This window comes from Oryzias latipes, chromosome 12 (assembly GCF_002234675.1).
Source record: "Oryzias latipes chromosome 12, ASM223467v1".
In the NCBI taxonomy this organism is placed as follows: domain Eukaryota; kingdom Metazoa; phylum Chordata; class Actinopteri; order Beloniformes; family Adrianichthyidae; genus Oryzias; species Oryzias latipes.
The window spans coordinates 18,203,500-18,225,538 of record NC_019870.2 but is presented as its reverse complement, the minus strand read 5'-3'; the positions used below and the strand labels follow the sequence as shown (position 1 = coordinate 18,225,538).

The 22,039-nt window shown below is 39.2% G+C and overlaps 1 protein-coding gene across 3 annotated transcripts in view; it reads right to left on the bottom strand.

The window, feature by feature from the left end:
• LOC101158122 (tankyrase-1) overlaps positions 1–22,039 on the bottom strand; it is a 91,646-nt gene that overhangs the window by 36,952 nt on the left and 32,655 nt on the right. The window contains exons 1-4 of one of the 3 annotated variants that reach the window (XM_011481929.3): positions 11,524–11,949; positions 11,298–11,334; positions 7,106–7,181; positions 260–298 (exon numbers count right to left, since the gene is read on the bottom strand). In XM_011481929.3, coding sequence (XP_011480231.1) covers positions 260–298; positions 7,106–7,181; positions 11,298–11,334; positions 11,524–11,629 — 258 coding nt within the window. In that variant the 5' untranslated portion in view covers positions 11,630–11,949. Of the gene's footprint in view, positions 1–259; positions 299–7,105; positions 7,182–11,297; positions 11,335–11,523; positions 11,950–22,039 lie in introns of those variants that run through there. The other 2 variants (XM_011481926.3, XM_011481927.3) reach the window with 2 other exon arrangements.

Genomic DNA, 22,039 nt, shown 5'->3' with positions numbered 1-22,039 from the left:
CTGTTTCCATTCTTCGCTCAGCAATGTTAAATATCATCCACACTAACAGGTCCTCCCCCTGATTGTGGAGGGTCCACAAACACAAATGCAAGGGGCTATCACATTCAACAAAAATAAAAAGATGAGAAAAAAAACTATATCTGAAAAAAGCAGATCAATAAACATTCTGCACGGTCTAAAGTAGAATGGAGACAACACTAAATAAACTTTAAGCTCTTCACTTCAGCCCTTTCCTGTACAAAATTAAAGTCACATGCACCTGTACGGAGTTGAGCCGTAGGGGTGCCTTTTGGGTTGTCTGGGCCAGTGGAGGGTCATGGAAAGGAAAGGAAGAAAAAAAGAAAAATCCATAAGACATGCGTAAATCTCACCTACTTTTCCCTTACTTTACCTCTGCGTGTTGTATGAGTCTTTGCTACAATCTGCAGAAAGCCCATAGAAGAAAATGTACATTAACATTTCGCTCTATGGAATCACTGAGCGGTCTACAACTTTGACATTTTGTGCAGGCCACCTGCGTGCCTCGTCCAGATTTGCCCATTGTTCACCCGCAGACAGTCCATATGGTTTGACTTTCAAAGAAGTCCTTTTTTTGTTTTAACCATTCAACAATTAATAACTCAGTCTTGCTGTTCAAGGTTCAGATGCTCAGATTATATTCACCCTTTATTTTTTTTGTTTTAGTTTTGGAGTTTTTTGCATTAAACATTTGATTCCAAAATGGCATTTCCGGTTTGTTTAAGTGGCAATACAAAAGACATTTTTGTTTTTTAATAAGGTAAACAGTAACTGTTTTCAATGATTTGTTTGGACATTTCTAAAGGACATTTTCATTATAGGCGTGCTGTGTCAAAGCTTATTCAAAATGTGTTGGACTCAATAATGAAAGAATAGCTGGTATCTTCTTTTTTTTTCATTTTCGTTTTTTTTTTTTAACTTGTCCTGTCCAACAGCTGGGCAAACAGATGAGAACTGAAGGCCTCTTGTGTTGGACATATTTTACTTTAACAACAGGGGTTATGAATCTTCTGACAAACCAGAGGTATGTCTGAATAAACCCCTTTTGTAATCTAGGTTATCTGGTCTCTTAAAAAACTACTTAATCCTTTCTTTTTCCTGCATGTACTTGAGGAAATAATAGAGTGTTTGAAATATTTATTCCCCATAATTATTCCAATTGATGTTTTAATTTTTTCCCCAAAATTAAACAAACAAGTGGTAGTTTAATTAGCAATGGTCATTCATCGTTCTAATTTTAGCCCACATCCTTGATTATTATTATTATTTTTCCTTTTTATGTTTCAGCAGTTATTACATGTTTTAGATATTAATTGCTACATTGTAGATTTACAAAAACCATGTCAAAAAGGTTTTGTCAAGTTCTGCAATTTTGGTCGTTACGCTCCATCTTTAACTTCTTCATGAATTGGGTGTTATGTCATTTATCATTTGGTTTTCATCTGCAAGGACTCTTTTCACTACAAGACTGGATGCCTTAGAGCTCCAGCAGGCCAAATCAAAAGAATGGATGAACTCATTATAAAGGATGGCAGAGGTGTGATAATGGCTCAATGATCTGCCCTTTGAAGCAGAGCAACATTTACAACAGGAAATCAGGAACTGATGTCCTGCTGTCCTATCCTGATCTTGTACTTTGAGCATCGTCCATTGTCCTTTTTGTTTGCTCTATTGTTTTTTTTGTGTTGTTTTTGCTTATATGCCGAGGCCTTTTATTTACCAGGAGCTCTCTTCTGACAAAATTATGGTTCTGTGTTTGTTTGTGCTCCTGTGTGCAGCAGAAGAGGGGAAATGAAGAGATGGAAAGAGACGGAAGAGAGGGGGAAATGGCTCATTTCATTTTAAGAGAAGTGTTGTTATGATCTATCATTAGAAGCCCCATGTTTTGTCTGATTAATGCTGATGCCTCTGAAGGTCATTAAGAATGTGTGAGCATGTGGGATTGTGTGTGTACGTGTGGGGTGTATTTGATTTAAATATGATTTGTCTATAAGGATGGGCAAGAGTGGCTGGATGCCTCAGCTGGCTGTGGGTGAGACTGCCGCATGCAAAACTAGGGTTTGTCTCCCAGGGGACGCGTGTGGGTCCTTGAGCAAGATCCTTTGCGCTACTTATATGTAGCCATGGCAATGGGGGGACCCAAGCCTGGATGTGGATGTGTGTCCTCATTTCACCAAGTCATTCTTTGGCATATGGTGTCATAGAATTCTAGTCGAGCACAAAGCGCAATCATTATTTTTTCCTCCAAGTTCAATTTTCCAATGGTTGGCTCTACCGTGAAGTGTAAGGGACACTATCCATACATCACTACCAATCTGGTTTAACTTTCAACGTGTGCTCAATGGCCGCGCGTTTTGTATGTAAAGCCAGAAAACAGTTGTAAAAATATTTCCGTAAAACTTGCGTAGCAGCGTATAAATTCAAGAGTTTTGAAAGTTAAAGCCCAAAAAGCTTATTTATGTGAGTTCACATAGATTTTCATTCAAAGTGGTTGCTTGAACATGCGTCGCTGAGGGGGGTGGGAACATAGCTTCAGATACAAATAGAAGCAAGTGGTTGTAAATGAATATCTTTCAAGAATTTCACAGTGTTTGCACAAAAATTCAACATATCTACTTTTCATGTCTTCTCATTTTTTAATGAAAATATTTCCAGATGTTGCCCCCCCCCCCCCCTAACTCTGCATTAACTCAAAGCAGATGCAGTGCAGCAGCATCTGCAGACGGCACTGCAGTCTATGTGAGAAGTAATTTCCCGGCTAAAACCAAACTGGCAGGAAAATATATTATAAGCACTCTGCATGATTGCTCTCAGTGGGAACAATTAAAGAGTGGCACAAACCAAGACTGAGCTGGTGGGGCAATCTTGGCATGTGTCAGAGCCTGATTTCCAGTTTCCAGGAAGGAGTGTTTTCTCCTGCTCATGATAGATGGACTTTCAGCAATCCTGAATGTTGTCCTCATGCGTGTTTTAAGTATTTTCAGATACGTGACATCCACTCAGACACTGACATTCCAGACAGATCACCTGTTCAGAGAACAGCATGAAGATGCTCTCGCAGAAATGACAGTGGGACTGATAAGATGATGCAGGCTTCAGCTGAGTGCCATCAGCAACACTCAAGTACCCACAATTAGAGAAAAAACCTTGTGCAACCTTCATAGGAATTTATGATGGTTCTAAAGTGGGAAGGGCAGAGTGATGCCTTACATTCTCCGGCGGTCCTCTTAGTTGTGATTGCAACTTATACAAGTTCTGACCAATGACACTGTTGATAAATTTGGTGTATAAAATAAGAAAAAATGACAGATTAGGCTTGTGCCTGAATTCTTTCTCCTACTCAATACTTAGTGCACTATTTATGGCTTTTTTTTTCTCGAGATGTCTGAATCTACAATTCCAACACCCAGTGCTTAAATTTTTTTCCGAAAGTGAAACCCTAGTGTGCATCCCTGCTCACTAGATTGGCGAATATAGACCACAATGCACTGCATTTGAAGGACTTTTTTATTAAATAAAAATTTTCACATTAATTTTTGAATAAATCTTCCCATCCTTTATCATCAGATAAAAAGTAGTCTTCTTAAATGTTCATAGTTATTGGGTTTCTACTCATATTAGGTGATTAAAAATAAAAGAATTAGTGAGCTTTGTGTCCGAATTGTGGTCAAATCCTGGGCACTAGATAGTCCAACACCAGATAGTTGTTCGGTGGATGGTGAGTACTGAAAAAATTCGGACATATTCTAAGATGTATATTTTCCTCTAAAGCTTATTTGACTCTAGCTTGTTTTTTTGGTTTTTTTTGGTGAGTTATATTTTGGAACAAAACCCGTTGTGATTTTTAAGCATCTCTTTTTTACTGAGAAGAACAAGCCCAAGGGGCAACCAAAGGAACTCAGAAGAGACTAAGACTGTTTGGACAATTATTGCTGCTGAGTGGAGCTTCCCTTTTTTCGCTCATCTCTTAAGGAAAAACAGTTCTGTGGCAATTTGTATTTCTGTCAGGTTTAAAAACTGAGCTGCAGGGGACTACAGGGACTACTTCAACTAAAGCTAGAAAATAGAAAACTGGATAGTATTCTGTTTTTCCTTCCAGTCATTTATTCAAGGGACTAATCAGTCATAAACCAGACGGGGCTGCTGAAGCTCAGCAGTGCTGAACCCTGGGCTCAGGGCTTCCTGTAGACACATGTGGGACTGCTGGGGTTGCAGAATAATAATACAGATCTTCTCTCTGCACAACAGTGTACTTTGAGGTAAACCTGGCATTTCATTTAGCACATGTGGCATTGCCTCAAGCCCCTGAGGCTCATCCCTGCATTCCCACAGCACAGGTCTATGATGGCAGCGCCGTAATGAGATTGCCTGTCATTCTTTACATGGCTTCTAAGCTGTTACAGACTGATTCAGAGACTGGCTCTCATCTATCTGATAAGGATGACTTACTGATGTGATTTCCTTACATTTCTGTCCTTCAAAAATAGGAAAAGTCCAATTATGAAAGAAGGTACAACTCAGTGACCACCTCAATGTGAAAATATTCAATAAGAATCAGCTTGACAGTACAATTATTTCTTTGGAAAATAAAAATTGTAACCATGAAAAGTCTCCTTTAAGAAATTCCATTTCTTTATGCCTTTAACACAAGGTAGAAATTAGCTGGTAATCCTCCAAGGCTCCTAAACAAGTAATTTGATCAAAATCCAAAAGCTGGTGGGCTAACTTTTTATAGAATGACAATACATAAGAACTTCACTTAATACTTTCTGATGTGGACAGGAAAAAAAAGTCTGTTTTTTGTCTAAGATTGGTTGGTTTTTGTATTTGTTTTATATTTGACATACTAGATCTTTCAATGATATCAAGTGTGACCAACTGGGCCACAAACCTTTCAGTCTGTTGCTGAAATGCAGATCCAGAATTACAAGTGTCTCAAGACCAAGATTCTGATGTTTTTTCTACATTTTTGCAGTTCTGTAAAGTGAGTTCAGTTTGCAGTGTAAAAAAAGGAACTCTCAGTTTAATTAATATACTGTCATTAACAATAGTTTCTGAGTCAAACTTATCCATCCTTCTGATCAAACTCAAGTATTTTATTTTAAAAATTGACTGAATGTTTTGCATCACTGCAGGTTTGGACTTCCAGCAGAGTTTATCTGCTGTTTTCTTGTACAAAAGGCTTTCTTCCAAACAAACAATTTTTTCGCTGAATATAGCAGAGCCTGCATCAGAAAAACGCTGCCGGGCAACTGAAGGAATGACTCCGTTTTATGGGCAAGCGATCGGTTTCCGCTGCTGTTGCAGCAGAGTGTGATAGAGGTGTAGACCCCGGTGTTTCTCGGGGGTCACTGGGCTCGCCGGAGTCTAATGAGACTCGATTTAAGGAGCCACTGAAGCCTGAGTGAAATGTTAAACTCTCATCTCCGGCTTGCATGACTCCCGTGTCAACCGCCTCATTACAAATGTGCTTTAATTTTACATGATCTGTAAGAACGAATCCTCTGACAAATATAATTAAAAAATAATCTTTATCCTCAGTCAGACATTAGATATGAAGCATAGAAGGTTTTCCAGGCCTGACTGACACTAATCACAGAACATGCCATAAATCTCACTCAACTTTGACTTGGAGATCAAAGAAGGTAGGAGCGGTTTAAAGAGGTCAGCGCAGGGAATAAAACCTTAGTCATAAGTACAGGGATTTGACCCGTATGGGTGCTGCAGGTTTTTGGGTTGTCCGGACCCTTGGAGGATCGTAGAGAGGAGTGGCCGCATCTTAGGGACCATGCACGTGTGCCTTGCAGTTCACTTGAGGCTCGCACGGCTACCTTGTTGAATAAGAACGTATCACTCTGTCTAGTTTCTTCATCTCCAACAAATGAGCTGGATGCAAGGATCTCACAAGGATTACGCAATTATTATGTTAACAGCACTCACGGACCTTTGCGCAATCCACAGAATTTGGGAGATTGCAAAAATGAAATATCCGTACGACTTGCCTGCGACTCACCTATTTCACCCAACACAAGTATTAGCCAAGACCTGTCGTTTGTAGCATGCCGTGGGCAAAAATGTGTATTTTCACTCTACCACTCACAGAGCGGTCTACGACCTTGATGTGCGGGCAACCTGCGTGACCCGTACACGTCTGCCCATTTTTTTCCCTTCAGATAGCCTGTATCCACCCATAGGGCAGTTGTGACTAGAGCTGAAGAGCATTACTTTTTTTAAATGTTTGAACATAAGAAACAAGTTAAAATATGCAAATGTGTGATTCTTCCCTATATAACAAAAACATAAAAATTTGCTGCACAAACACGATGTCTAACAATTTCTTAAATTATTGCTAAGACTATAAGACAAAAACTTTTAATTTGAAGCTGTTGTGAGACACCTGACAAAAAAAATGAAAAGAGTTTAAATCAGGAAACCAGATCGTAGCATAAACTTCTGCCTTGGCTTAAGAGTTGCCTGGTATTACATCCTCCGTCTAATGTTGTCAGACCAACATGAATCACAAATAAGCAAAAGAAGAGCAACATTTTGTTGCATGTTTAATATTAATTTTAAAAATATGCTCTTCAAATTTCTTCCTGATGAATAATATTTAATTATTCAGCAGGACATCCTTGTCAAGGTTTTTTCCCCCTAAGAAAAAAACACTTTTTAAACAGAAGTACAAGTTTGCTGCACAAAATAATCCCCACTCCCACACAGAAAAGGAGACATTTAAAATGCACCATTTACAGAGTTTGCCTCTGTTTCTGAAAGTGCTTTGTGTGTTTCCAGGCGCCCATTATTGTTCAGTATGTGTGTAAATTTATTCAGTTGAAGGTTTTGTGTCTTTTTCTATTAATTTTAATGACTAACAGCCGAGGAAAGCAGCTCATGCCTGCTGGTAAGTGCATGCATTAATTCAAACAGCCAAAACCCACAGACAATTTGACTTATCTGGTTGAAATAAAAATAAAAATAACAAAAAGAAGCCACTAGCAGGTTGGTTTTCTAACTCTCATAACAGTACAGATACACAGCCACTCTGAAAACCCCACCAAGCTGTTTGTGCGCCACACTTTGCTCTTACCTTGCGGCCGTCGCTGGCATGGCAGTTGACATTTAGCGGTGTAAGTAAGGCCATTAGCTTCTCCTCGTTTCCACTCCTGCAAATGTGAGCAGAACATACATCATGCAGGGAACATCCATCGGCAAGAAGGATTAGCAGAGAAGAAAGGGAAGGAGATGAGAAAAATGTGGTAAAATGGCTGCAAGTCAAACTTCAGAAATGTCTTTCCACAGCAAATATGCAAAAAATTCTTCTAAACTTGTTCCTCACGCAGCCTTAGCAGCAAACAAACAAATCTGTGTCGTTGATTTCTGTTCACACAGCTACTGTCTTGACAATGAAATGGACACCAAGGTACCAATCAGGAAAGCTATCTGATCAGACCACTACTACCACAACAGCCTCGGAAGGAAGAACAGTCTAGTGATTTTTATTTTACTTTTTAAAGACTATCCTCCTATTTCTTTCCTCCACATCAAACACGTTTATTCCCTGCTTTTGGTGGAGCCTCTTGGCCCTTCTCTTTTTTCCCGTTTTCACTTTCTTTTAAAGAAAAATTCATTTACATTCTCCATTCCAAACTTAAGCGCCCCTCTTCTCCTTTGTTCATCTAATTTACTGCTTTTCTTTCAAGTTCACATAACTGCTCTTTTATGTCTGCCGCCCTGCAGCACCTTTTTCACCTACTCCATTCATGCTTTATCCTGAACTCCTACCAGGCTTCACACCTTTACCCATATTCCACGGCTGCTATAAAGTTTTAATAAAAGAAAGGAATTAGGGAATATAAAATGAAATTGGTAAATACGGAACAAAGAAAAAATAAGAAATGATTTAAAATGCGTATAAATCAAAGATGGGGATTTCGTCTTGAGTCACAGGTATGACTCGGGCAACGACTTGACCTAAAAAACTCGAAATTTTGAGTTAAAATTTCCACTTTAGGACTTTTCAACAATGATTATTTTCTACTTATATTGCCTTAACCCCCACACCTGCTGTCATGTCAGGTAGTTATTTAGTTCCGTTTGTTGAATTATGGAATAGCAAACAAGACCTCACTTACTTGTGACATAAAACGACTGGAACACCTAGCTGGAGGTAAAGCTGAATATAAATTGCACAAATTCTAATCTAGACTACATATTTTGTAGACTCTTTGCTTACTCTGTAAGTAAAAAGTAGAACTTTTTTGTGTTTTTTAACCTTTTCACCTCTATTTTTTGTCTGTTTAAGCCTATTTAGTCACTTAAAATGATTGGAATTCTCAGAAAATTAAAGATTTTTAATTCTTTAAAAAGAATGTTACATTTGTACTGATAAGAAAAGAAGAACAAAATTATTAGTTGATCAAAGAGTTTAAGCCATAAGAACCCAGACCCATTTTTCCTGAAAAATACAAGTAGAATATAACACAAACCAAGTGGACCACTAAACACACTTGTGATATTTTTCTGTTACACTGATGTCACCATGGGTTTTTACGGATTAAGTTATGTTAATGGGGTCATCCAACAATAAACTTGGTCAATATTTTGAACAGCTGTGGGATTTTCCAGCCTCTGACTTGTAGGAAGCATTTAAGGCTCTTTAATCAATTTGACTTTGGAACCACACAACCTTTGTTTTGTCTCTCAAATCTGACCTGTGTCTTATTTCAACCATCAAGTTCAACAAAAATGTTAATTTGAAGCATTTTTGTAGTCATCATTGTCAGGAGAGACTCTTACAGAGAAGCATTTGTAGTTGACAAATTTACAGTTTCGATCTACTGCTTTTTTAAAAACCTATTATGCAACTGATTCAATGGGTCAGCAAAGTTATTAAAAAGCTCAAAGTCCACAACAAAAGTGGAGATACTCTGCAAGAAACAAGTTCCTGAACTGCTGTTCAGAATTCCTCCATTATCCAACAAGGTTGGATGTACTTCCTTGTCTGGTACAACTCAAGAGGCTCAATCAGTTACCAATCAGATAAGTTTAGGTCCTCAAGCTGAGTTTTTTTCTAAAGCTAAACAGAATGAGTTGCAGACTTATGTTACATCCATTAGATAGAATGCAGTCTTTAAATTGCATGGGTTTATAAAGTAAGACCTAGAAATAAAAGAAAAAAAATAGTCTTAAACATCTGGAGTTTAAATTAGATAAATTCAACAGAGACTCACGGGCATGAACTTATTTAGCAAAAATTCAAGTGTGTTTGTGGTTAGACTGCAGAGACCTTGTCCCTTCATGTATTGGTCATTTTGCTTTGTGTTTTCTACCACTGCATGCTGTGCTAACTTAAGTTTAGCAAGGTATATAAGTGCTTGATTCCTGTCTAGAATATGTTTGTTTACAAAAGAGAATTTTGAGTTTCTGTGTTCTGAAGCATAAAAAAAGCTGCTATAATTCTCCCTCCACCACACAGTGCAACAGTAAAAAAGTATATGTTGGTGTTAATATGGTGGCAGTAAGTGGCTGAGGAGATACAAAATGAAGTTAAACACCCTGCTTTAGTCTCAAAATGACAACATTCCTGTAGATCACTTTGGTTAAATCTATTGTGTGTATATGTGGATTGGACCGAGTGAGTGTAACGTCACCCATAGAAAATGACGTGCTTCTGGTTCCAACAAAATGAAATTGATTTGATCACCAATATTTTGCAATATGGCCGTTGCCCTGTTGGAATCGGAAATTGTCAGTAAGTGGTGAGTGGTCCATCATTTCTATTGGCAACCACTCTCATAAATCAGGGGTGAGCTTGTTGAAGGAACACACCCCTACCACTAAAAGCGGACTCGAGAGCTTTCTGTCAATTAGACCCTTCAAACGTTCAATATGAGACTACATTATCAAATATCTTTAGAAAAAATTGGATTAGCACGACCATGTTAAAAAAAAAAAGGTAGCAGAGTAAGAATGGTGAATCTGACAAATAGAATGAGTAAAAACTGTTTATTTCTCAATAAAAGTCTATGGGAATTTGGTTTCTTGGAACCAGCCGATACCTGTGCTGGGAATGTGAAGGGGGGAGAGGTCACTCAGTCCAGTTCTTATATACAGTCAGTGGTAATATCTAAACCAACCGTTTTTTCCCTCTTTTTGATTGCACAAGAGGCTCTCTACAATCCCTGATGACATTCTCTCTGTTTGGAATTATGCTCATCAACTGGTTATGCTCATTGTAAATCAGATCAACTGTGAAAACTGATGATAGAAGTCACACAAATATTACTGCCATCGTTTACTGCAAATGACTGCAGCCAGATTGGGTTAAGAACTCTGAGTTCTTCACGATTCTTAAATCGTTTGCTTGATTTATCAGGATAAACCGGATTTCTAGTTTTTTTGTCTCAAAAGAGAAGGGACAAACTACTGAAAACTGATGTCAGAGCAGTTAAGGTGAAATGAATGACAGTGTCAAAGTTTTTTATAGTCTTACATATAGAAAAATACAAGCTCAATACAATTTTAAATTAATAAAGAATAAACGCTTTACAATGACGTGTGATGAGGCTGTCAGTGCCTCAGCTGTGAGACTCCCACATTGGGTCTAAAGTTTGCACTTAATCAGCCAAAACGCCCCATAATACACTGGGGTATTTCTAGGCTAAGCCAGCTGCCCTCTTATGTTGATGTGCGTATTTGCATGTGTAGCTGAAATAGAGAGGGGAGGGGAGACCAAGGCACCGAGCTCCCGGCCGCCCACATCCAAACCCAAAATGAGAGCTATTCCACTTCCACATGCAGGAGACGGAAACACACAAACACAGCCCACATGCACTGACTGCCAGCATCCACAGCATCCCTCCTAAATGCGTGTGTGTCAGTGACCCGTAAGTGCTGAGCTCTCTGGATCCGAAATACCTGACTAGTGTGGGAGCTAAGTGTGTTAGTATAAACATTTCAATCCAAACAGAGGTCCAGCAAAATGACAGGAAACCAGGAAGAATCATAAAATACATCAAAGAAGAATTAAAAATAATAATAATAATACCGGTAATTAAAAAAAAACATTTTTTTTTTTTTGACAATGAAGGGTGGACAAACTGGGAAGACGAAAAAAAGTAAGCTAGGTAAGAGATGAGTCAGCCAACAAATATGGGAGAACAAAAAGGAGGAAACATGCATGTGAGGTTTTACCAGGTAGGAAGAGGAGTAACAAAGATGGTAAACAGGAGATGAGATAAACAAATGAAAACAAAGAGCAGGCACAGTCTGGTACTCACCTTGCCGCCTCCAGCAGCTCATCCTTCTTGTATTCACCTAGATGGTTACAGAAGATCATGGAGTCAGACAGCGGTCCACTAATACACATCAACCACACAGAGACGCACATGATCAAGCACACAAAACAAACAGGGAACGGTCCACACACTGGAGAGGAACACCATCTTTCTTCCTACATAACCCCCCCATCCGTCTATTTCTCTGCCATTCCCACTCAGTGCGCACCCCTCTGGCTACGGTTGCCGTGACGATGTGTTGCCGGCAGCGACCACAGCCCGTTCATTGTTTGGGCGACGAGCGGCGGTCTGACACGCGCTCTGCCTTTATCCATCTGTGTGTCTGTCCATCCCGCCCTCCTTTGCCGCGTTGTTCTCCGGCGCCTCGGCCGCTGCTCGCACTGCTTCCCATCACCCCCCGTCTCTCATCCTCTGTCCCCGTCTCTCCCCCTCTACTGTTCCCCTGTATGGTTCCAGCGTCTTTTTTTTTTCTCTCGTCTTTTAGCGAGGGCTTAGGGGGCGCAGTTACCAGGAAAAAAATAACATAACAGAGATAAACAAACCCCTCCCCCTATTTCCCTCGCCCATCTTCCTCTTCATTGCTGCCTTCCTGCTACCACAGTCACAATAAACACACCTTTGCATATGCAAATCTTTAGATGGGGACGTAACACAGGAAGAGTGTGTGTGTGTGTGTGTGTGTGTGTGTGTGTGGGGGGGGGCTTCTACTGTAGGTGTGTTTTTCCTTCACATAACTATAACATTCAATAAAACACAGATGGTAGAAGATTTTTACTTTAATTTGTTTTGCAGATGCACCAAAATAAAGTCAGGATGACATTCATCTGACACTGATGTTGCTTCACCATATGATGAAGTACACATGCCCCTCATAAAGGTGCTCTAAAAAAGTCTTTTTAACAGTAAAGTCAGCTACAGAAACAGCTGACCGATGCTTTTTCTAAACGCCAGCTGACACATTCACTTCCCACAGTCAGAGCTGCAAAAGAAAAAGAAAAAACTGGGTCTGGAAAGAAGCTTCAAGAACTGCAAAGATGCTAGGAGTTCAAAATTCAGAGAACACGTGAGAAGAAAAATAACCCATCAAAGGCCGTGCAACATTTTTCCTGTGGGCAGAAATGTGGTCAAGTCTCGACACAACCAACCACTGATTGCAATATCAACTCTCACTGTGAATATGTTTAAAGAGGCTAGAAACTGCTTACTATCTAGTTTAAGTTCCAGCTTGAACACGACTCAGTGTGAGAAACATTTCTTGAAAATCTAATTTTAGTGTGTTTTAGACCGTTTCAGTGCATGCCTGCACAGCCCAGACACATCCCATTTCTAAATATTCTCCAAGCATGTGTGTGGTTATTCATACCCACTGATGAACAGACAAGGGTTTAGACCAGATTAGGTTTTATGAGGCTTCATTAAGCAGAGACTTCTGGCTAGCTGTTTTATCTAATAAAAAAAAATTCAGATCATACATAAGATACTTAATAATAATAATTATCCATTTTATTTCAAAGCGCTTTTCAAAACACTCAAGGACACTGTACAGATTGTAAGTAAGTAAGTAAGTAAAACACAATAGAATCACTATCAAAATTTTAAAAACACAAAAACAAGGAATAGAAAATGAATGAAAAAATAAGTTTTGAGTCTGGATTTCAAAATGGAAAAGGAAGAACTGTTACGGAGGTCAGGGGGAAAGACCCATTGTGATGAAAGTTGTGCTTTTAGTGTTTTTAACATGTTCTTGAGTCTTTTTTCAGATGATGAAGACATATATGAGGAAAATTAAGCCTTAAATTGCCTGTCTGAGTATTTCTTTATTCAAATTGTTTTGAACGAGTAGCTGACATAAAAGACAGCTCGTGTGTTATGCCGAAAATTTGACGGGAAGGCCACTAGCTGCCTGCTCTGCTCCATTCTGATGCATTCATTTGTAGACGACTAGATCCATGTACGTCTTTGTTTTCCTCGTCTGAGCTGGCATCTGGCTCTAAACTGCTGCCCAGCTGGATAGCTCCAACATTGCTCACCATTTTTTTATTGCACCATTAATGTTGGGTTGGGGGTGTGAGGGGCTGTGGGCTAGCAGGAGAGCGTGCAAACAGATAGCTCAGTTGTGGGTGATGGGAAGATGGGGTGGGGTTGCTCCATGCCAACATATAAACATTGTAGTGTCAGCAGCGCGGCTCCCATAATAATATATGAAATCAGGATTCAGGCTCCCCCCCCCTTTTTAAGCTTCATCCGTCTCTTCTGTCTCCTTTGTCTTCCTCTTGTCTGAATTTGATGAAAGTTACATTTGTATTATATATTTACTTGTTCGCAGGATTAGTGTCATAAATGCAGAATTTCAGTTTGGGTTTAAAATCTTTTGTTTTTATCTGCTGGCACCGTTTCAGAGATCAGCAAACAGAAACAACATCACATGGGTCAAAACGTCTCCGAATATAGGAATTAATGTTTACTTTGATGTAAATAATATATGGAGGGCTTGGCAAACACTGCACTTGAGTCAAACATTAACTCTCTTTGAAGCTTTTTCTTCATATGTGCGTGTGAAATGTAGAAAAAAAACAAAAATGGCTATTTTTTTCATTCATTACCTAAATCGAAACAGTAAGCTGCCATACATTTATGTGGGGTTTTTGCAAGAGCTCTAAAGCGAGAGAGGCAGGGGTGGGGCTTCCATTTCCAGCATTACTCATGCTGATCTTAAAACTCCTAACATGGAAGACGCCACATCGTTTGTTAGATGCAGAAGTTCTTTTAATTAATCGGTTTATTCATTAAAGGTTGGATTAGTGAGCAAACGGCAGAAACACGTTCAGTAGCTGTGATGTAGTCTTGTTGACAAAAGAACAAAGAAAAACACAGCAGCAGCTGCACACAAAGTTTGTTCTTATCATTAAGGCCAATCCTTCACTGGAAGTTGCATTCTGGGAATTTATCCCTTTGGTCTGATTTAATGTTTGGATTGAAGATAAAAATGACAAATATGAGCATTTATCAAGAACCTGTTTTTAAAAGATGAACAAGAAGACTGTGTTAGTACACAAGTATAGAAAAAAAGTATGAAAATATAAACATTCATCCATCCATCATCTATTCCCCCGAGTCAAGGACACAACAATCTGTCAATACATGAATGCATTTGTAGTCATTTAGTCTAAAAACCCTGGAGCAATGATAAGTGTAGGATAAGACAACAGGAGCATAACAATGTAAAGAAGTTTGAGTGCAAAAGCAGCATCAGCAGCTCTGAGCTCGTAACACTACACTGCTGAAAAGTGAAATGGGAGCTTGTTCAACCACCAGACTGAAATGACATATTTGTGCAACAAAGTTCATCTCACAGAGCTGCGGGAGACGTGAAGACGGATCCAAACGAAGACAAAAAAAAAGGGAAATACGGAAAAAAATATCAAAGGAAGAGGGAAATATGCGTCAAGAATAAATGGAAGAAAGGGCAACAATAATACAGCGTGTTTACGTGGAGCAGACGGAGGGGCTGGGTCAGATGGAGTAAAGAAGAAAAAGGTTACAGGAAAAGGAACAGAGGAAGGAGGGAGGAACAAAGGATTTGTAGATGAAAGAGAGAAGAGATGATTAGGAATCAGGAGGCTGACATGCATGGATTTGGCACAGGATAATTGGTGTTGGAGCAGCTCAGGCCAAACTGTGTTAAGATGAAGAAAGGGGGGAAAGGACCAAAAAAGAAAAGACAGGAAATCATAATAAGGAAATACAAAGACGAAGGATCAACGGTCGAGGAAATCCAAGTAAAATAAAACTCTTACACAATTTATGTACAAAGGGATTTAGCAAATTGTAAAGACTTTCTCATGCTACCGCTCTTTAATATTGACCTTTTTCCCTGAACTGCATCTTCAAAACATCCACAGAAAATTAATTCACATGCTTTTTGTTGTTATGTAAATGATTTTGTAAGTGGGATTATTTTACGCAAAATAATGAATTTCTAAGTTTTAAATTGTGTTCTTAAACAGCTGAGAAAATTTTATGATCAATTACTTAAGAAAATATAAAAACTATAATATCCTGCATTGAATTAAGGTTTTTGTTACATAATTAGAATCTCAAAAGCCATCATTTAAATGTTTGACCTATATTAAAACACAAAAAAGCATAACATAACAGCTCTGCCACTATGTTCATTCAGTTGTGTAAAATCTATAGACTGTATAATAGAACTGGACTGAGTGCCCCCCCCGACACACGCTCAAAACAGGAAGTACCCACTGGCTCCAAAAAGCCAAAATCCCAAAGACTTCCATTGAGAAATGAACACCTATTACTCAGTCATTCTGTTTTTCCGAATAACCATTCTTGCTCTGCCACATTTTTTAACATGTTCTTCCTAAACCTTAATTTTATGGTTTTTATTCAAGTTGTAAACTGACCAATCAGATGCCTCGATAAAATAATGTGTCAGAAGTTCAAACTGTTTGATCAACAGATTCTCCTGAGCCCGCTTTCAATTGGTAGGGGTTGGGATTTCCAACAAGCTCACTCCTGATTGTCAAGAGTGGTGGTCATAGAAACATTGCCTCAGACTGACTTGGACCAATCACTACTTACTGACCTTGTCTGGCTCCAACATAGCGGCATCACTATCGCAAAAAGATGGAGACTAATTTGACTTTATTTTCATTTTGTTGGAGCCGGACGCAAGTCCTTTTTTATGGATGACGTTGCATTCGCTCAGTTCAGTTCTCATTTATAGTCTATGATAAAATCACACACCAAGATTTGACTAAAATGATTTTTTATGGATTGATTTTTCTGTTGAAACTTATAAGCACCTCAGGAGTGAGTATCACAAAACTGTAAGAGGAGTAGTCATGCATTGACTATTATAGCGGCTGGATAGCTCAGTTGGTTAAGCACATGGGTAATCAGGGTTCAAGTCCCAGGAGGCCTAATGAGGTTCATCCACTGAGGCCCTTTGGGTAATCCCCTTTTCTTTCACCAAAAGGGGATGGTGCCAGTCCCCAGTCCAGATAAAATACAAGGGTTGTGCCAGTTTGAAATTGTGGATATGGTAATAGATGGCTACCATTATTTTACTATGGCTTTTTAAACTAAACCTCACTCAGGAAAAAAGCTTGAGGTTTCTTTAAACACCGTGTCATGATAGGTTCATGTAACTCTGATTTACATTTGCCCTAAAAATTCATCGTTAGCTGAAGTTATAAAACACTAAAAAAAGATTGTTATGGTAAGAGAAGCATTTTAAACCTTTCACAAAAATGTGACCAGAGGTTTTGTTCATTAATGGAAACAGAGCTTTGTACAACAGTGTCTATATATGTGTGAAAGTTAATTTATCCAGGATGGTTCCACAGTAAAAAGAAAAATTAAAAAAATGTTTTACAAAGGATCATCTGACATGGTTTTTGAAGTCTCATCCAGAAGGCATCTAAGAATCTTTTTTTAAGTTAAAAGTTCTGCACCAAAGTGCAACAACAAAATTGACAAGAATCATGTCACTTTTTTTTTTCAATAATCAACAAAAAAGTTATTTAATGACTTTTTCAGGACCGCAGCTGCAATTTCTCTCTCTGTAACCTAACATTCAAAACTGCTTCTCTTAAAATACAGTTAGAGTTAATTATGAATCACTTTAAACTATCAACTATCTACCTTGTTTTATTTTTTTACTTGTCTATTGATATAAAAGTGCCTGCATGTCCGCTGCAGCATAAAAGCATTTTATACTTTCTTTAAGAAAAGTGGGTGAATGTAATATTATTATGCTCTTTCTTCAAGCTGCTTTCATTCTTTCACAGCAAAGCTGCAGGCGGTAGTTTTTCCGTTTCATTCTTCTACCAGTTGTGCAATTTCAAGGAGGTGATTAAGTCCTGGGATAACTTTGTTGTTCTAAAAATATTTCTCCACGGTTTATTTTTCCTTAAATTGTATTACAAGCAGTTTGCACAAACAGTAAAAGAAATACAGCAAAGGCACATGATCTGGAAAGCATCATGGCAGCAGTGGAGTGACAGGTTCAGTGACATCTTGCATGAGGGTCCGTGTACTGCCTGTCACTAATAGTGTCACTCTTCAGGATTAAATCCAGAGGCTGACCTCTGCACTGTCCCAGGCCGAGCAAAGCCGGACTAAATCAATATACTACCTCCACCGTGTTTAACAATTCTTATATATCTGATCAATCTTGAGTCTATGCATTCCTACAGTTTGTATTTAAATTTTTTTATTGTTTCAACTAATTTCTATTTAAATAAAATGTGGACAAGGTGAGGAAGCCATTTATCGTGGCTTGTTGACAAGGGACTATCATGAGTTACCATAGCAACAGCCTTGAATAATCTTTAGGGTCCAATAAATTTTAAATCAGTATATATGTGTTGATAAGTAATATGAATGAGCATAACCCAAATCTGCTCATGAAACATTCGTTCAAATGTTAGCTGCATGTTTGATGTGTTTACACATTCAAGAAGAGCAACGACAAGCAAACGTGCGGCGTTGGACGCAGGAGAATGGGAATGTTCAGGTATGTGTGCGAAAGTGTGTCTATTTGTGTGTGCGTGACCGTCCTGCTGACTCCAAACAGTTGAGACAAGGACATGTTCTGCTCGACAAGCCAGCTGCCTCCTGAATAATGATATTATGCCTGCTCGAGTGTGTATGTGTCACTCCCTTAGCTGCATGCTGTCCACACCAGAAATCACTGTGTGAATTCCAATTGTTGCATGCTTAAGAGGATGGACTTCTTTGCATGCATGTGCAACCGCGTGAATATCTGTGCATGCACGTATTAGGGGATCAGACAGTGAGCAGAGGTGAGCAGTGTTCACTCGAACAGCAGAAGTGGTTTATATATAAAGCATGCAGCAGTGGTCTCTGAGCGGGTTCTAAGTGGCTTTGATGCTTACTGACGCTGACGAGGCCATGAGTTGCCTCAGTCGCCCAGCTGTCTGCTTGTGCATTCGTGTTGTTTTGCCTTTAAAACAAATATCATTCATTCTGGAAGCAGTTTATCTGCTGTTATACAACCAGCGGCTTTGAGTCAGGAGTTGACCGATCCACTCCAAGCCAGGGCAAGGTCACAAATGTGCTTCTAAATGGATCTGTAAGAAATGAGACCCATCAAAGTGGAGAAAATGAAGAAGTGGTAGAACAGAAACCCGCCTGAGCACTTTAACGGCTGGCTCGATACATTTCAGAGAGTTCCCTCTAACATTGCACATTTTGTACCACAAACAGCTGCTCTGGATTAACAGGGTTTTTTTTTTAGTTTTTTTTCCCCCTGAACACAACACCATCTGATGTTGACATGAGTATTGGGAGCTTGTAGCAAAATATCTGATTTTACGCAATGATATAAAATCAATAAATGCATGAGAGCATGAAGAAGAGGAAAGTGATATTACAAAAAATCTCCAAGTGTTTAGACACCACAAATGAGGATACATGAATATAAAGCAAGAAAACATTTGATTCTTTCTCGGGTTTTACCAAGAAACCATGAAATGAAAACATTTTTTTCAATCAAATTAAAAAATGTTTTAATAGCCTACGTGTTTGCACAATATTCATTCATTTATAATCTTCTAAACCATAGTACTTAAATTATTTTTCTATCAGACACTGGTTTGTGATAGAAAAATAATTTAAGTACTCAATCAGTATAATTTATAGACACAATGAAATTTATTGAATCATCTTTTAAACCCGTTTTGTCCCTTTGGGGGTCACGGGGCTGCCGGAGCCTATCCCAGCCAGACGTGGGCGAAGGCAGAAGACATCCTGAACACTTCGCCAGTCTGTCACAGGGCCCGTTTGCGCAATATGAAACATTAAATGAACCAGCCATAAGGAAACAACTCCACTAATCCCTTATCCAAACGCTATAAATTTAAAAAAATAAGTTTTCTTATTACATTTTTTAGGGCAATGTCTCTTTTTCTCTTAAATACCCACTTCAGTCATCTTTTCATCTATTGAAATTATTGCTCAGTCGTCTTTTAAATATGAGTCATTTTTAAGCAAAATCTTAAAAACTGTTGTTTTCCATGACAGTTTCTGCAGAGCAGCAGTTGTTAATCAGGAGCCTTTACAACCCTGCCCCCCCTTCAAGTCACCCGCTTCGGCAGCCATGGTGCAGTGGTAGGGCGGTTGACCTCTGATCAGAAGATTGCAGGTTTGATTCCCGGCTAACCCGCACATGTGTCAAGGGTCTTTGGGAAAGACACTGAACCCCACCTTGCCTCTGGTGGAAGGTGGCGCCAGTGTTCGCCAGCGGAGTGTGTGAACGTGTGTGAATGGGACTGTGACTGTATACCCCATATACCATTTTTGCCATTTGTTTACACGCTCTCTTGCTAGCTTACAGCCCTTCACACCCCCAACCTAACTTTGCTGGTGCAACAAAAATGGCGAGCAATATTTGAGCTATCCAGCTGTACAGTTTTGAACTACATTCCAGCTCAGATGAGGAGAATGAAGATGTAAGAGACTCTATTCGTCTACAAGTGGATGCATCAGAAGGGAGTGGAACAGGGAGCTTGTGACCCACCCAGTTTATTTTCTACATAACAGACACTTTTTTGGACGGCATTTATGGTCTGCTTCTGTTTCCCAATGTTCTGAATACAGAAATACTCAGAAATACTTGCAATTTTCAAAATATGTCCCCCACCATGAGAAAAATGCCACAAGAACATTTTAAAAACAATATATAAAACAAATGTTTTTATTGGAGTGGGTCTTTAATTTTACTTCAGTGTGTCCATTATGGGTAATCCTGAGCATCCTCTCCATCCTCTACTTGACGGTCAACGGAGCGCCCTTTCCAAGAGGCTAAGGCAGCTTCAATGTCACGTCAACCGCTACAGGAGATCATTCCTACCTTACTCCATTGGACTCTATAACTCATCATCCATTAGCAATAGATAAACCCATTTGATGTCTGATGTCTGTTTTTCTAGAGCTGTCATGCAAACTGATTGTTTTTTTTCTGATTTTCACCCATTGTTTGTTTGTTTATTGAGCATGTATGCGGACGCTGCAACAGCCCAATTTCCCAAGCTGAGATCAATAAAGTATCTTTATTAGATCTTATCTTATCTTCAGGGACAGAGGATTTTGTATTTCTGGCTCTATAACCAGACAAAACTCTAGCAAATCCACTTATTTGAGCACATGCCCAATAGTTTTGTCTTGCTTAAAAACCCCCGCATCTTTTTTAGATTTTGAGCCAAACTGTAGGTCATTTGCTAGCCTTAGTTCTTCCACAGTAGGCCTCCCTGATAATGTGATATCTTGGAAGAATTTCACACTGACATACTTTGAAGAAGGCCAGCTCCCTTCGCTGTTGGTTATAGAGAATTCCAAAAAAAACAAAAAGAAATCAGGCAACAGTGCAGTTCTCCTTTTCCAATGCAGGACTATAAACATCAAAGTTTGCTGCAAACAAAAAAGGTTGTGTCATATAGTAGCTGAGAGAGGCACGCACAAAGAGTCACGCAACACAACAAAGCTCCGTCAGCACATTCTATTACATCTGATCCTTGGCAGTCCTTCCACCCAGCCCGCACGGCTCCACACAGTGACGCATCATAAATAATAAAAAACAGTGTTGTAGCAGCTAATCAATGCGTTGTAATATTTCTGAGCTTCCATTTTACCGCACACGTTCACGATGTTTTATAGTTATTGAATCTTTCCATTATTTCTGTTCCACTTTAATTGTTCGGGAGATCAATTTCTCAGGAGGAGCTTTAATGAGGATGATTAATGCCAAAGAGGAACATCTCTGAAGCACTTTTGCTCTGTGCGACACCAGCACTCGCTTCACAAGCCGGCAGTCAAGTGTTTAGCTGTAATTATTTAGGAGTTTTTGGGTCTACAATACATTTTTTGGGGTAGTTGTCTGTTACGTAATGCCCAACTGCCATTCACTGTGCTGTTGTGCAGCTGTGTAGTCATGTGGAAAACAAGTCTCTTCCTACGCCAGCCTCTGATGTGAATCCCCGACAATTCATTAAAAAAAACTTTTAAGTTTGTTTCTTTTCTATTTTTCCTTTTCCTTTAAGTTGAAATATGGCAAAACAAAAGTATGTTTGTGTGTCAGTCCGGTAGCCTGAGAGGAAACGGGGCTTAAGCCCATTCATCACAGGGAAAAAGTCGAACAGCAGTCATCATGGTAATCAATAAGAAAGTCTCTGATAAGGGGCTGAAAGCTACACTCTATCTTCTCCTCTCACGCACACTTAAAGATGCACACAAGGTGCAAGATTGGCCATCTTCCTGCGAGTATTTTGCAAGGCCAGACCTTCAGAGCGGCTACAGCAGCTCTTTGTTGTCTTGATTAGGCTGTTAACTCCTCGTACAGTTTGCATTCACTTTCGAATCACCTCACTTTTTTCTTTCCGTTCACCTGTCGCTCAAAGACAGCAAACATCTTTATCTTTCTTCATATTGTATTTCTCTTCTTCGTCTCCCGGACCCTTCTCCTCTATCTCGTCTCTTCATTCATCAACACTCTCCATCTCTCAGTCCTCCCCCTCCCAGCTCCCTCGCTCACTCAAGTCTCTCATCATTTTTCAACCAGTCCTTGTGAAAGTGCCCAGGCTAATTTTCTGCTGCCTTCCCACTGTAGGGCTTCCTCAGAGGAACTACTTCTGTTTCATGCTATTCACTATGGAGCCCTAAATTGTTCATAATTAAAAAAATAA